At 34.6% G+C, this 16,082-nt stretch overlaps 1 protein-coding gene across 30 annotated transcripts in view; it reads left to right on the top strand.

Annotated features, from left to right (window-relative positions):
- The window catches only part of DLG1 (discs large MAGUK scaffold protein 1), a 264,950-nt gene that overhangs the window by 121,024 nt on the left and 127,844 nt on the right, over nucleotides 1-16,082 (top strand). For 19 of the 30 annotated variants that reach the window (XM_021070096.1, XM_021070094.1, XM_021070100.1 and 16 more), the window contains one exon: nucleotides 4,622-4,720. The exons of the other annotated variants lie outside the window; for them this stretch is intronic. In XM_021070096.1, coding sequence (XP_020925755.1) covers nucleotides 4,622-4,720 — 99 coding nt within the window. The remainder of the gene's footprint in view (nucleotides 1-4,621; nucleotides 4,721-16,082) is intronic. 30 annotated transcript variants of the gene reach the window in all.

Genomic DNA, 16,082 nt, shown 5'->3' on the forward strand with positions numbered 1-16,082 from the left:
ACACAAGATCCGAGCTGTGTCTGCAACCTACAGTTCGTAGCAACACTGGATCCTTAACCCACTCAGTGAGGCCAGGGATCAAACGACATCATGGATCCTAGTCAGGTTCATTTCCACTGAGCCACTCCTTTAGGATTTTTTTTTAATGGTATTCAGATCTTATAAGGATCCTATCAAAAGGAGATAGATTTAGAAGAGGCTCAGAGCCAATGTTACAGTGAGGCTTAAATGTAATTTAAAGAATTTATGATCATAAAAGGTTTTAGAGAGCAAATACCTAATAGAGGAAATTTTTGTGCCTGACCTTGAAATTTGATATAAGCATATAGCTTTGTCTTTTTATGTTAAAGTTGATTATTACTTAGCTAATATTTGACTGTTAAAGAGGTATAATGAAACTTGTATAGGTGATATGCCTGTTACTTTGATTGTGGTGATTGTTTCACAGGTATATGCATATATCCAAACTCAAATCAAATTGTGTATATAAGTATGTGCAATTTTTAGTTATATCAGTTATACTTCAACAAAGCTGTTTTTAAGAAATGAAACTGAAGTTACCAAAAAAATGTAAACTTTAGACCTCATTGTCTTTGATACTTTCAGTGACTACAACCAGTTATTTTGTAGTTTATCACTCAGTTTCGGTTTGATGTTTAATGTTCAAGTTATGCACCTTTGATAAGAAGGGGCAGAAGTGATGTATTCTTATTGTGTTCCTTCTAGTAGCACATGATTTTGATTTATGGTGATGTTAACTTTGATTAAGACAGTATCTGCTAGATTTCCTCACTATAATTAACAATTATTTGTAGAGGAGATGCACGTGTGTGTGTATGTGTCTCCCATTCAAACTTCATTCCATTGGAATGAAAAGGAAGGTTCATTTAGCAGCAGTGGAAGTTTTAGTATGTTTTGATATTTCTTGAATGGATTCTTACTATAATGGTTGCCCAAATGATGATTTTATAAATCCATCATTCTCCATTTCTTAATTGGCATTATACAGTAAGGAAATGCTGTCTCCTCTCTTTTCATTTATTCTTGTCATTTATATAAGTATAAACTCTTGAAATTCTGTTTTATTCAGTGGATTTTTTGTTTGTTTGTTTGTTTTCTTTTTTGGCCACCACTCAGCGTATGGAGTTCCTAGGCCAGGGATCAGATCTGAGCTGCAGTTGCGACCTATGCCACAGCTGTGGCAATGTGGGATCCTAACCCACTGTGCCAGGCCAGGGGTCAAACCTGCATCCCAGTGCTCCAGAGACACCACCAAGCCCATTGCACCACAGTGGGACTCCTTAGGGGGGTTTTATGCCATCATTATCACTATTTATTTTGAGTCTCAGATTGTTTCCAGTATGACTGATAAGAGCCCTTCAAGCTGACTTCAGTGTCCTTTGTCATGCCCTCATTATTCTTTAAGTGCACCTCCTTATTTTCTGGCACAGAAGAATGTTCTATGCTGACATTGTACTTGCTAGGCTCTAGTGCTGGGATTGGCCATTTCTCCAAAATGTTACATTTGTTGTTTGTTTGGTTTGGTTTGGTTTTATTAGAGAATGGATTTTTAAAAATCATAATCTGAGTGCTAAGTGTTTCTGTCATTGAGATGTTACTGCTCCCAGGTCTTCTTTATGGACAGAGCTAGGGTATATATGTACATATAAATACACATTTATTTCTATATTTATCTCTCTATATATATGGGAAACTATGCAGTCATAGCAGTGCCTCCAAATCTAATCTAAAACCGTAGATTTCATGCTAATTTTCTCCCTTTCTATATTTGTGACTCCTCTGACACAGGGAATCTTTCTCCCATTATCCTTTATGTATTTATATATTGGTTCAAAAATTCCTTGTGTGTCAGCAATCTCCTGTTGCTAATACTGCCCTGGTGGACACCCTTCTCACCCTGTTCAAGATCCAAGACATAATCCCTGCTTTGTTCTCCTGAGGCCTCTACACTTCATGCCAGACTACTACTACTGCCACATAGATACTCTCTCTATCACTTTTGAAATCTAACAAAACACATCAGGCTGCTGCCACTACTTGCGCATTTGAGATACCCTCCTCATCCTGCTCAGACTCCAACACCCTGGGCTAGGCTGCTGCTACCCTTCCACTGCCTGTGTACAGATTGTCTTCTCACCCTGCTTGGCTTCAGTGTTCTCCACTTTCCTGTTAAAGAAGCCTTTGCCTGTCCCAAGCTCCTGATGATATTCCATCATTGCTGTCTTCTAGAAACCTAATTTTTATTCTTCTCTTAATTATGTCAGTAAGCCATCTGAAATTAATTTTAAGTATGGTATAAGGTAGGGATGAGGATTCATTTCATTTTCCCTTTGTATATCCAGTTGATCTAGCAGCAGTTTCCTAAAATTATTGAAATATAGTTGTAGTACAGTATTATGGTAGTTTGGGGGTATATTACATAATGATTTGACATTTGCATACATCATGAAATGATCACCACAGTAAGTCTAGTAACCATGTCTCCCCATACAAAGTTATTACAGTGTTATTGACCATATTTCTTGTGCTGTATATTACATCCCTGTGACTTATGTAACTGGAGGTTTATACCTCTTAATTCCCTTCACCTATGTCATCCACCCCGTCCCAGCTCCCCTCCCTTTTGGCAACTACTCTTTTGTTCTCTGTGAGTCTATCTCATTTTATTTTGTTTGTTTTGTTTTTTTAGAGTCCACATGTAAATGAAATCATGTCTTTCTCTGATTTATCTCACTTAGTATTTTCCATTCTCACCAACAGTTTTTGAAGATTCCAATTTCTGCACATCCTTGCTAGCTAGCTCTTTTTAACTTTTTCTGTTTTTGTTTTCACTCTTTTGTTGCAGCCTCCTAGTAGGCATGAAGTGATATATCATTGTAACTTTGATTTATATTTTCCTCATGAATAATGATATTGAATATATTTCCGTATCTTATTGGTCATCTGTATATCTTCTTTGGAGAAATGACTTTCAAGTCCTTTGCCCACTTAAAAATTATCTTTTTTGATGAGTTGTAGGAGTTCCTTATATATTCTGCATATTAAATTATCAGATGTACGATTTGCCAGATTTTTCTCTCATTCTATAGCTTGTCTTTTCCCTTTCTTGATAATTCCATTTGGTTTATAAACGGTTTTAATTCTGATAAAGTCAAATTGGGTTTTTTTTTCTCACCTATGCTTTTGATATCATATTTAACAATCCATTGTCAAGTCCAACGTCATGAAGATTTACCCCTGTTTTCTTCTAAGAGTTTTATGGTTTTAGTGCTTAAGTTAACATCATTAATTTCCAGTCAATTTTGTATGGAATGTGAAGTAGTGGTCTAACTTCATTCTTTTGCATGTTGCTATCCAGTTGTCCTAGCACCATACTGGAAGAGACTCCATACATTTTTGATAAATCTTGATTGACTGATTTGATTGATACCAAAAGGTCAACATTTTAATTTTATCTCTCTTTATCAATGAGGAAAAGCATAGCTTCAAGTTTAGCAATTTATTCCTCCTGTTTTAAGTCTCTTTTAATGTACATTGTCCTCTCATTATTTGATTCTAATGTTTTTCTTATATATGTAGAATATGCCATTGGTATGGCAAATATTTATGAATTAATCCATTTTATGAGTATTGGGACTTGTTGCAAAACAAGTATTCTAATTACATCTTTTTAAAAATAATTGAAGTAAGCCAGATAAAGTATTGAGTATAAATATCAAAACTTCTTAGTTTAATGGGAGGGGGAGGGAGTGGGAGGGATCGGGAGCTTGGGCTTATCAGACACAACCTAGAATAGATTTACAAGGAGATCCTGCTGAATAGCATTGAGAACTATGTCTAGATACTCATGTTGAAACAGAAGAAAGGGTGGCGGAAAAAACTCTAATTGCAATGTATACATCTAAGGATAACCTGACCCCCTTGCTGTACAGTGGGAAAATAAAATAAAAAAAAAAACCTCTTAGTTTAAATTATATTACTAGAGTTCCCACTTCTTTCCATTTTTTTCCAGGATATGTCCAGCACATAATAAATATTCGGTGAATGTTAGTCGAATTAATGACTTTACGGACAGGTTTAAGGCAGGTTATTACAGTTCTTGACGGTAGAGGTTAACAGAACAGATTGTTCAAAATGATATAAATTCAGTTTTTAAGTCCTTCGAATCTTTTGTCTGTGGATTTATAGGCCTGCCCCAGTTGGCTGCCTCATAGGCTAACAAAATTACAGAGGAAAGCACTCAAATATATCCTGAATGCTAGAAAAATATTTTGTAGTCTCCGAAGCAAGTGTCTTATCTGCAAGTGTCTTGTCTCCAAGTGAAGGAGTATTGTTAAGTCATTGTTTTTTATTATTTTCATTTGAACATCTAAGAGTAATTACTCATTTTAACTACAGGGTCGTTAAAATTATTACTGATATAGTTACTCCTAAAGTAATTTCTAGGGAATGCTTTCTCATTTAAATTGAAGTAATATATTATTTTACTTATTCAGTTATTTCTAAAAAATATAGTTTATCTTTATGACAATACTTTCTGTTATATGTTTCCCTTTTATTTGGTATTTTTTCCTGATTTTTTGTCATTGATGATTTTTAGCCAACAGAAGCTGTACCTCCCTCTTCTCCCACTGTCCCTGTGATCCCTGTCCTGCCAGTCCCTGCTGAGAATACTGTCATCCTACCCACCATACCACAGGTTTTTATTAGTTTCTTTTTTCTTTATAAAATTTTCATTTGTTTTTAATGTTTCATTTATTCTTTTCAAATCGTTTTAACTATTTCTTTGTTAGATTTGGTAATTCACTTTGGGTTTCACATGCTATTTCTAGGGAGTTAAGTATCTGGGATTTAATATAACTTGGGTCTAGTATTTGCCATTTTATTGTCTGTGAAATAAGATATACTCTAAACATCATATTGAACCTTCTTAGGTTCATTTTCATGCCTTTTATACTTGTAAATTTGTTTGAAACAGGGTTTTTTGATATTTTTGCTTTGAGAAATTTTATTTTCTAAAGGTAATAAAAATAATTGTCCTCTTGATCTTCTGCTGAATATGTCATTTTATGTAGAGCATTTCGTTTTCCAGTATATGTTTATCTTCTTTGGAAAGACTCATCTTTCTGTTTTGATAGGATAGCATAGTTCATATTTATTATTTAAAAATAATATCTGATGTATATAAAACATGGGAGCTCTTTGCAACTTCTCTGTAAATCTGAAACTATTCTGAAATCATAAGTTTATTTTTTTAAAGTAACAATCAAAATAAAATGAAATAATAGCCAAATGTCAGAGAATCCAAACATTTTTAGCTTTCAGAGCTTTAGTAATTAATTGCAAGAGATGGCTTATTAAGACATTAACTGCCCTACCAAAAGAGCCATCCAAGTTCATATAATAGTAATATTATTAAGTATAATAATAGTAATCTTTGGTGTGAAAGATCTCAGTCTCATTCAAAGTGTAAATCTGTGCATCTTGAGATATTTTTACTATTACCGATCCATAGCATAAAATCTAGTAAAAATGGTTCATTTGCCGTTTAGACACAGTGTCAAAATAAGTCCAGTTGGAAAAAATGAAATAACAGCTTTGACTGTTCACATCTCAGTGCTCTTACCCTCTCCTAAAAAGTGAAAATTGATGGGAACATTATTCAAAATAGAATTCTAGGGGAAATTATAGGTATTACACTAAAACCTCAACCTATGTATTATATAGTCTTCTATATAACCTCTGACCCTTTATGAAAATCACTAAAGTTAAATCATTGTAAAACTACCAAAAATTGAATCGGTAGGTCCAAATAGACATTTTCACTATATTGCAGAGAAGAAATTGAATTTATAAATAAAGTGTAATTCTAAATAAGCAGCCAAAGGGCTGTTGTAATTTGTAATAATGCAACATCTTTCCAAGCAGCTAGGATTTTAATAGTACAATATTTTTTAAAGTAGGAGATTTGAAAGTTTCTTTTACTCTTGCCGCTTTTGTCTTTTGATGTTAACATAGTTTTCTAGAATCCTTTGAAATTTTGTACTAGTTTCTCTTATATTCAATAGGGAACCAATCCGTTCCTGTTCAGAAGTCTCTTACTTATTTACCCCAGGTGTCCCTAACTTAGCACCACCCTACACTCGGAAATTGTTGAGACATTGCATAGCCTTGTTAAAAATAAACTGACCTGGTTTGGAATTCCAGTCCTACTACTTACTAGATATGTAACTGGGTAGCATATTTAACTACACTGATCTTCTCTTTACTCATTGGTAACACTGAAGATGATAGGACTAGTTACTTGAGATGCTTTACAGTGATTGAAAGAATGATAATGCATGTGCAGGTGGTACATGATCTTGGCTATTCATATTATTATTGTTATTTCATACTTCCTTGAGACAGTAAACCAAGGAACAAGTTTAAAAAAAGAGGATATGTGAACAAGAGAGACTTATTTATAGTATGTAGCCTCACTTTAGGTGTTAAATACACTTATAAAAGTCCATGTAGAGTAGTTTAGTAATTTATGTTGTCTAATGTGAGAAGCCTATGGGTGTGCCTCATTTTCCAGAGAAAATGTGTACCTGTTTAATTGAGTATAACACACACATTATAAAATTAAAGTGATTAAAATATCTGTCCTCAAATCAATTTTGAAATCCACACCTAAACACTTTTAGCATTTTAAATAAATATAATTTTTCTTCTAAAGATCTACCACTTTATGTTTTAGATGCATCAGGATGTAATAGAAGTAGAAACAGGAATAAAAGATTTTATCTTTTTTTCTTTTTTAAAAGTCTTGCTTTGTGACTCACACAAGTTACTTGACATCTCTAAGTTTTATATTCCTTTCATCTATTAAAAAGGGGGGCTCTTGCCTCCCTGACTACTTCAAAATGAGTTTGAGGGAGTTCCCGTGGTGGCGCAGTGGTTAACGAATCTGACTAGGAACCATGAGGTTGTGGGTTCAGTCCCTGGCCTTGCTCAGTGGGTTGGGGATCCAGTGTTAGCCATGAGCTGTGGTGTAGGTTGCAGACGCGGCTCGGATCCCACGTTGCTGTGGCTCTGGCTTAGGCTGGTGGCTACAGCTCTGATTCGACCCCTAGCCTGGGAACCTCCATATGCCGCAGGAGCGGCTCAAGAAAAGGCAAAAAAAAAAAAAAAAAAAAAAAAATGAGTTTGAGGACAAAACAGATAGCTAGGTAGTTGATAATTTTTTAAAATATTGTCTTTAATTATTTGTAGAACTTCAAACTTTTCAGAGTATGTTCATATGGATCCTGTCATTTAAATTTTATGAAAACCCTCTGTAGTAGAAATTATTGTGCTTATTGAGAGTGGTATAGAAAAAGATACATTGAATCACTTGAAGTTGCAGAAAGAGCCTAAACTTTATAGTGAGACCCAACTCTGCCACTTCCTGATTGTGTGATGGTGGGGAAATTAATCAGTTTCTAATAGCCTTAGTTTCTCCATGTAGAAACCAAATACATAATAGATGCATAACAGATAATAGTTCTTCCTATTGGAGATATAATCATGTAATCTCTATGATACTGGCCTGTTAAGTATATAGGCTGATTTCTACCCCAGAGTAAAGGCCTGGTTTCAAAACCATATTCTTTATACCTCTGTTTTCACTGGTTGTGAGGTGCTATCATGTAATTAAATTACTGTTGAAAATGTTTTATAGCTAATTTTGTGTGTTTATGTGAAAGTCTCTGTTTATACTCAAACAGGTGCTTTGGAAGGATTGTGTTTTGTTCAGTTTTTTGTTATTATTCCAGCCATGTAGATACTAAGATGAATATAACATTGTTCTTGTCTTCTAGGAACCTACTATCTGTTTATGCAAGAGGCAGCTTAACAAACAACTTCCACATGATATGAGCATAATTAACATTAGAGGTATATCCAGTGTCCAGCATCTTATTGCTTCTGGACCATTGAAGTTTCACAGAACATCTGAGTGTAGACTCTTAAATGATTCAATGATTAGTATAATCTAAAGCATGACTTGATAACATTTTCATTTTACTGGTAATCATAAATATAATGGCATACTTGGATTACCTTGATGAGCCTTTTTTTCTTTTTTTCTTTTTTTTTTTTGTCCATGCCTGTATCATGTTGAAGTTTTCAGGCTAGGGATCAAATCCACACCACACAGCAACCTGAACCGCTGCATTGACAACAGTGGATCCTTAACCCATTGTGACACCAGGGAACTCCTGATGAATCCTTTTTAACTACATTCTAATTAATATCTGACTGCATTCCCCCTTTTATATTTGTTTTGGGGGGGGTTGTGTTTGTTTGTTTGTATTATTTTCAGATCATTTCAGACTTACAGAAAGTTGCAAGAATAGTACAAAGAAATTACATATACTTTACCCATATCTTCCAGTTGTTAATATTTTTATCTGCCACATCTGCTTTATCATTTCTCTGCTTATATAATTATGATACTATTTTTGTAAACCAGTTGAAAGGAAGTTTTACTTATGCCCCACTTACCCCTAAATATTAATACTTTATATTACTAAATATTTTTCCTAAGGAAAAAAATATTAACCATAGTACAATGAGCTAGACCAGAAAATTAACACTAATACTACAGATCATAATTATATTTTTCTAGTTGCTCAATAATGTTCTTTATAGAAAAAGCAAAAACAGGTCCTTTGGGCAATCCAAGACCATAGTTAGCTTTCATGAGTCTACTTTAATCTGAAGTAGCTCCATAGTCTATTATTCTATGTGGCCTTTTACAAGAGAACAGGCTAGTTGTGTTGTGGAATATCCTACAATTTGTGTTTGAGGTCATGTATTTTTCCAGTATTTTTTTATTGTGGTAAAATACAAATAATGTAAAATTTACCACCCTGGTTTTTAAGTTTACAAGTTAGTGGTATTAAGTACATTTATATTGTTGTGCCAACATCACCATCATCCTCCTGCAGAACTTTTTTGTCTTGGCAGAACTGAAACTCCCTAATTTCTCATTCCTCCCTACCCCCAGGCTCTGGCAACAACTGTTCTACTTTATGTCTCTGTAAGTTTGACTCATATAAGTATGTCATAAAAGTGGAATGGTAACAGTATTTGTCTTTTCGTGGGTAGCTTTTACTTAGCATAACGTCCTTAAGCTTAACTCATGCTGTAGCATGTCGATGAGCAATCTGAGTTGCTTCCACATTTTAGCCATTGTGAATAATGCTGCTGTAAACAGAGGCGTACAGATAGCTCCTTAAGACCCGGTTTTCAATTCTTTTGCGTGTATACCTGAAAGTGGAATTACTGAATCATATAGTATTTTAATTTTTAGGGGAACCGTGCTATTTTCCACAGTGGTGTATTCCCACCAACAGTACACAGTAGTTCCAGTTTCTTCACATCTCAGCAATACTCCTTATATTTTGTTTTTATGATAATAGCCAGCCTGATAGGTATGAGGTGATATCTTGTAGTAGCTTTGATTTGCAGTCCCCTAATGATTAGTGATGTTGAATATCTCTTCATATGCTTATTGGCCATTTATATACCTTTTGGATAAATGTTGACGTTTGGAGAAGTGTCTATTGAAGTCCTTTACCCATTTTTACCCTTTTACACATTTTTTAATTGGGTTGGTAGTTTTTTGTTACTGAATTTTTGGAGTTCTTTATATAGTCTAATATCTCTTATCAGATATGTGATTTGCAAGTATTTTGTCTCATTCTATGTGTTGCCTTTTTTACTCTCTGGATAGTGTCATTTAATGCACAAGAAATTTAGTTTTTAGGAAGTCCAAATTGTCCATATATTTTTTTGCCTGTGCATTTGGTGTTACATCCAATGCATCATTGCCAAATGTAGTGTCATCAAGCTTTTACCCTCTGTTTTCTTCTTAGAGTTTTATAATCCTACTTATTTTATTTAGGTCATGGATCCATTTTAAATTAATTTGTCTGTGATGTCTTAGGTAGAGGTGTAGCAGCTTCTTTCTTTTGTATTTGGATATCCACTTTTCTCACCACCATTTGGTAGAAAAGACTATCTTCTCCATATTAAATGGTCTTAACACCCTTGTTGAAAATAATTTGACTGTATATGTGACGGTTTATTTCTGAATTCTCTATTTGATTCCATTGGTATATGTCTGTCTTATGCCAGTACCAAACTGTTTTGACTACTATAGCTTTGTAGTAAGTTTTGAAAGGAGAAGCCTGAGTCTTCCAGTTTTGTGCTTTTCAAGATTATTTTGTCTGTTCAGATCCCTTGAGATTCCATATGAATTTTAGAATGAGTTTTTCTTTTTCTGCAAAAAAAAAATCATTCAGATTCTGATGGGGGATTAGATGAAGTCTGTAAATTGAGTTGTGCAGTATTGACATCCTAAAAGTATTAAGTCCTCCAATCAATGAACATAGGATGTGTTTCCATTTATTTCTGTTGTCTTTAATTCTTTTAGTAGTGTTACAGTTTTCATTGCACAAGTGTTTCACTTTGTTGGGTAAGGTTGTTCCTCATTATTTTATTCTTTTTGATGCTGCTGTTATACATGGAATTAGTAATTTACATTCTACATTGTTTGTGTATAGGAATGCAGCTGATTTTTGTGTGTTGTTTCTATCCTGCTACCTTGCTAAGTTTATTAGTTCTAGTAGGTTTTTGTGTGGTATCTTTAGGGTATTCTACATCTATGATCACATTATCTGCAAGTAGATAATTTTCCTTCTTTCTAATTTGAATGTCATTTATTTTTCTTATTTGCCTAATTGACTATGACTTTCAATACTGTGTTGGAAAGAAGTGGTGAAAGCAGAGCCTGCTTGACTTGTTTAGGATCTTAGACGAAAACTTTCAGTCTTTCACCGTGAAAGTACAATGTTTGCTATAGGTTTTCCATATATGACTTTTATTATGCTGTAGTGGCTTTCTTATATTCTTAGTTTGTTAAAAGTTTTTATCATGAAAGAGCATTGATTATTATCAAATACCTCCTGCATCGATTGAGATGATCATATTGGGTTTTTTTTTTCCCTTCATTCTGTTGATGATTGATCAGTTTTCATATTGAATAATCCTTGCATTCCAGGAATAAATCCCGTTTGGTCACAGTGTATAATCCTCTTAATATGCTACTGAATTCAGTTTGCTAGTATTTTTTTGAGATTTTTTGCATCAATATTCATAAGGGATATTGGTTTGCAGTTTTTTATAGTGTCCTTGCTTTTGACTTTAGTATGAGAGTAATGCTAGCCTCATAGGATGAGTTAGGGATTGTACCTTCCTCTTTAATTTTTGGGCAGAGTTTGAGAAAAACTGACGTTAGTTCTTCAGATGTTTGGTAGAATTCACCAGGAAAGCCATTGGATCCCAAGGAATTTTTTTATCAGGAGGTTTTTGATTACTGATTCAATTTATAAGTAGATTTAAATTTTGTATTTCTTCACAGTTCAATTTTGGTAGGAGTTTGTCCATTTTGTGTAGGTTATATCCAGTTTGTTGGCTTACATTTGCTGTAATACTCTCATAATCCTTTTTATTTCTGCAGAATTAGTAATAATGTCCTCACTTTCATTTCTAATTTTAGTAATGGTCTTATCTCTTTTTCTCTTGGTCCTTCTAACTACAAATTTGTCAATTTGTTAATATTTTCAAAAAAACAACTCTTGGTCTCATTCATTTTCTCCGTTATTTTTCTATTCTCTATTTATCTCTGCTCTAATTTCCCTGTACTAACTTTGGATATAATTTGTTCCTCATTTTCTAGTTCCTTAGCTTGTAAAGTTAGGTTGTTGAGATCAGATCGTTCTTGTTTTTCAAGTTAAGTATTTGTAGTTGTAAACTTCCCCCTTAGCACTGCTTTTGCTGTGTCTCATAAGTTTTGGTATGTTGGGTTTTCATTTTCATTCATCTCTTAAATCTTTTCCAGTTTCCTTTGCAATTTCTTGTTTGATTCATTGGTTGAGTGTGTTGTTTAACTTCCACAACTTGATGAATTTTCTAGTTTAGCTTCTGCTGTAGCTTATAATCTTCATTCTGCTTTGGCCACAAAAGATGCTTTGTATGATGACTCTCTTTGTAAGTCCGTTGAGACTTCATTGGTGGCCCAACATGTGGTCTGTTCTGGAAAATTACCCAAGTGCCGTTGAGAAGAATGTATCCTATAGTTATTGAGCAGAGTATTCTAAATATGTCTGTTAGGTCTACTTGGTTTACTGTGTTGTTTAAGTCCTCTATTTCCTTATTTATCTTTTGTCTGATTATTTTACGTATTATTTTGAGTGGGGCATTGAAATCTCCATCCATTATTATAAAACTACTCTCTTTAATTCTCTCAGTTAGTGTTTCATAGTTTTCAATGGTCCATCATTAGGTACATAAATGTTTATAATTGTTATATCTTTTTACTCTACTGAATCTTTTATTAATGTGTAATGTCCTTCTTTGGATCTTGTAACTTTAAGTTGTTTTGTCTAATATTAGTATAGTCATTCCTGCTGTCTTTTGGTTACTGTTTGCATGGAGTATCTTTTTCTGTCCTTTCACTTTCAACCTGTTTGTGTCTTTGGATCTCAAGGGAGTCTCTTGTAGACAGCATGAAGTTGGGTCATGTGCTTTTATCCATTCTACCAATTCTTTGTTTTGATTAATTAGTTTAATACATTTACATTTAAAGTAATATTGAGAAGGAGAGCTTCTGTCATTTTGCTATTTGTTTTCTGTATTCTTTGTAGGGGTTTTTTTTTGTCCTTTATTTCCTGCATTACTGTCTGATTTTTTTGTTTTGTGTGTGTGTGTGTGTGTGTGTGTGTTGTAGTGAAATGTTTAAATTCCTTTCCCATTTCCCTTTCTATACATCCTTGAACTATTTTCTTTGTGCTTACCATGAAGATTACATTTAACATCCCAAAGATATAACACCTTAATTTGAATTTATACCAGCTTAACTTCAATAAAATATAAAAATTCTATTTTTAACAGTTCAGTCCCCACTCCTTTCAGTTGCTGATATCAAAAAATTACAACTTTATGCATTATTTGTACAAAAACATAAACTAACAATTTTTAAATACATCTTTTTAATTATTTAGAAGACAGATGTAGAAATACAAGTTGATATTAGCTTTTGGACAAATAATTTTAGTTATTTATTAATGCTGATTTTACTTCCGTACTAACAATTAGCTTTTAGACTAATTTTTAAAATATAATTTTAAAAATATTAGTGTCTTACCATGTAGATAACAAAAAGGGATGTTCCAAATCACTATTACAATAATAAGAGTGTTTTTGTACTTATCCTTACCAAAATCTTCATGTCTTCAAACACCTTGGGTTACTGTCTTGTGTCCTTTCATTTCAACCTGCAGGATCCCCTTTGGCATTTCTTGGAGTCAGTATTTTGGTAATGGTCTCCTTCAGCTTTGTTTATCTGCAAATATCTTAATTTCTCCCTCGTATTTGAAAGATATTTTTGCCAAATACAGGGTTCTTGATTGGCCGTGTTTTTGTTTTTGTCTTTAGCACTTTGAATCTACTAACCCAGCAGAGTTTGTTTTTTGTTTGGTTGGTTGGTTTTTTTGTCTTTTTGCCATTTCTAGGGCTGCTTCTGCATCATATGGAGGTTCCCAGGCTAGGGGTCTAATCGGAGCTACAGCTGCAGGCCTACACCAGAGCCACAGCAACGCGGGATCCGAGCCACGTCTGCAACCTACATCACAGCTCACGGCCATATTGGATCCTTAACCCACTGAGCAATGCCAGGGATTGAACCCGCAACCTCATGGTTCCTAGTCAGATTCGTTAACCACTGAGCCATGATGGGAACTCCCCAACAGAGTTTTTGATGAAAATATATAGTTAATCTTATTGATGGGCCATTGTATATCCAGTCACTTTTTCTTGCTGCTTTCAAAATTTTCTCTTTGTCTTTCACCAATTTGATTATAATGTGTCTAAGTGTGAATCTCTTTGAGTTCATCCTACCTTGAGTTTGTTGCACTTCTTGGACGTTTATATTTATGTCTTTCATCAGATTTGGGAATGTTTTAGCCATTATTTCTCCAGATATTCTAGATATTCTCTCTGCCCCTTGATCTCTATCTTCTTTTTCTTGGACTCCCGTAATTTGTATGTTGGTCTACTTAATGATAGCCCACAGGTGTCTTAAATTCTGATCACTTTTCTTCAGTCTTTTCTTTCTGTTCTCAGACTTAATATTGTTCTATCTTCAAGTTCACAATTCTTCTGCCTGCTCAAATATGCCTTTGAATAACTCTAGTGAATTTTTATTTCATTTAGGGTACTTTTCAGGTCCAGAATTTCTTTTTGTTACTCTTTAGGTTTTCTATCTTTTATTGTTTTTTTCCATTTTGTTCATACATCATTGTCTTGGTTTTGTCCACTTTGACTTTTAGTTCTTTGTTGTTTTATATTATTTGCTTAATAGATATGCCACCAGCTCTGTTTCAGAGATTGTTTCCTTTTTTCATCTCTTTCCTTTGAATGGACCATATTTTTCTGTTTCTTTGAATGTCTTGTATTTTGTTTGTTTGTTTGTTCGAAAATTGGACGTTTGAGGAGTGTCCACCGTGGCTCAGTGGTTAACTAACCTGACTAATACCTATGAGTACGTGGGTTCAATCCCTGGCCTTGCTCAGTGGGTTAAGGATCTGGCATTGCTGTGAGCTATGGTGTAGGTCACAGACACAACTCAGATCCCGTGTTGCTGTGGCTGTGGCGTAGGCTGGCGACAATAGCTCTGATTGGATCCCTAGCCTGGGAACCTCCATATGTTGTAGGTGTGGCCCTAAGAAGACAAAAGACAAAAAAAAAAAAAAAAAATGGACATTTGTATCTTTTGATTTCTCTAGAAATCAGATTCTCTCCCCTTTCCTAGGGTTTCCTGGAGTTTTTGTTTGTATTTATTTATTTATTTATTTATTTTATTTTTAATTTTTTTTTTTTTTGGTGTTTCAATTGCTGTAGGCTATCTCTGTATTGAAATTCAGCCTATAGTATAATCTTAAGGTATTCTTGGTTTTTTTCCTATGCCTACACCTTCCCTAGGCATACATAGTGACTTTCTTTTGGTGGGGGGTGGGGAGGGGGAGGGCAAACCTGTGGCTTATGGAAGTTCCCAGGCTAGGGGTTGAATCAGAGCTGCAGCTGCCAGCCTATACCACCAGTCACAGCAACCCCAGACCTGAGCCACATCTGTGAACGTATATCACAGCTCATGGCCACATTGGATCCTTAACCCACTGAGCAAGGCCATGGATCAAACCTGTGTCCTCATGGATACTAGTCAGGTTTGTTAATGCTGAGCCACAATGGAAACTCCCCACAGTGACTTTCTAATTTCTCTCATATATTTGGTTGTTTTGAATAGTCTAATCTTCAGTGTCTGGCTCTCACAAGAGGAAAAAGAGAGAAATGAAATTGTGGGAAGAGTTGTCTGCCCTTTAAATCTCCTGGAAGTCATTGTAGCCAGAATGGGAGAGATTTACATCATCTCTCGGGGGGCGGGGGGGTGTCAGCAACAGTAGCCACTGTCTCTTTGCACCTCCATGATTAGAAGCCGCAATCAGAGCTCAGATTCTATGTGGAGGGCAAGGATCTTTTTTTACCCACACAGGCTTGTGCCAGCTGCTCTGTCTATAAATGATGAGAGTTGGGTAGCTGCTACTGTGGTAAGAATTGAAATTGAGTGGATTAACTATAGTTTGCCATCAAATACTTCCCCTGGAAGTTGTAATCCTTCAGTAGACTACAGAATTCCAAAATAATTATATGAGACTGGCAATTGTATTTCTGCCTGTGCAGTTGTTATCAGGTGGAGAGACAAATTTGTGGGGCTTCTTATTTTGCCATCTTCCTAGAATTCACCCTATTTGTTTTTACAATCACTTTAACTTAGAGTGATCACCTAAGTGATAGCAATTAACTTTTAATGCAATGTGTCTCAAATTAGAATCCAAGATGTACTCTTTGGAGTTTGTGAGTTCTGCATTTGAAAAACACTTGTTTATAATTTAGTAGGAGAGAAAGAGAGAGACATT

Source organism: Sus scrofa, chromosome 13 (assembly GCF_000003025.6).
Source record: "Sus scrofa isolate TJ Tabasco breed Duroc chromosome 13, Sscrofa11.1, whole genome shotgun sequence".
Taxonomy (NCBI): domain Eukaryota; kingdom Metazoa; phylum Chordata; class Mammalia; order Artiodactyla; family Suidae; genus Sus; species Sus scrofa.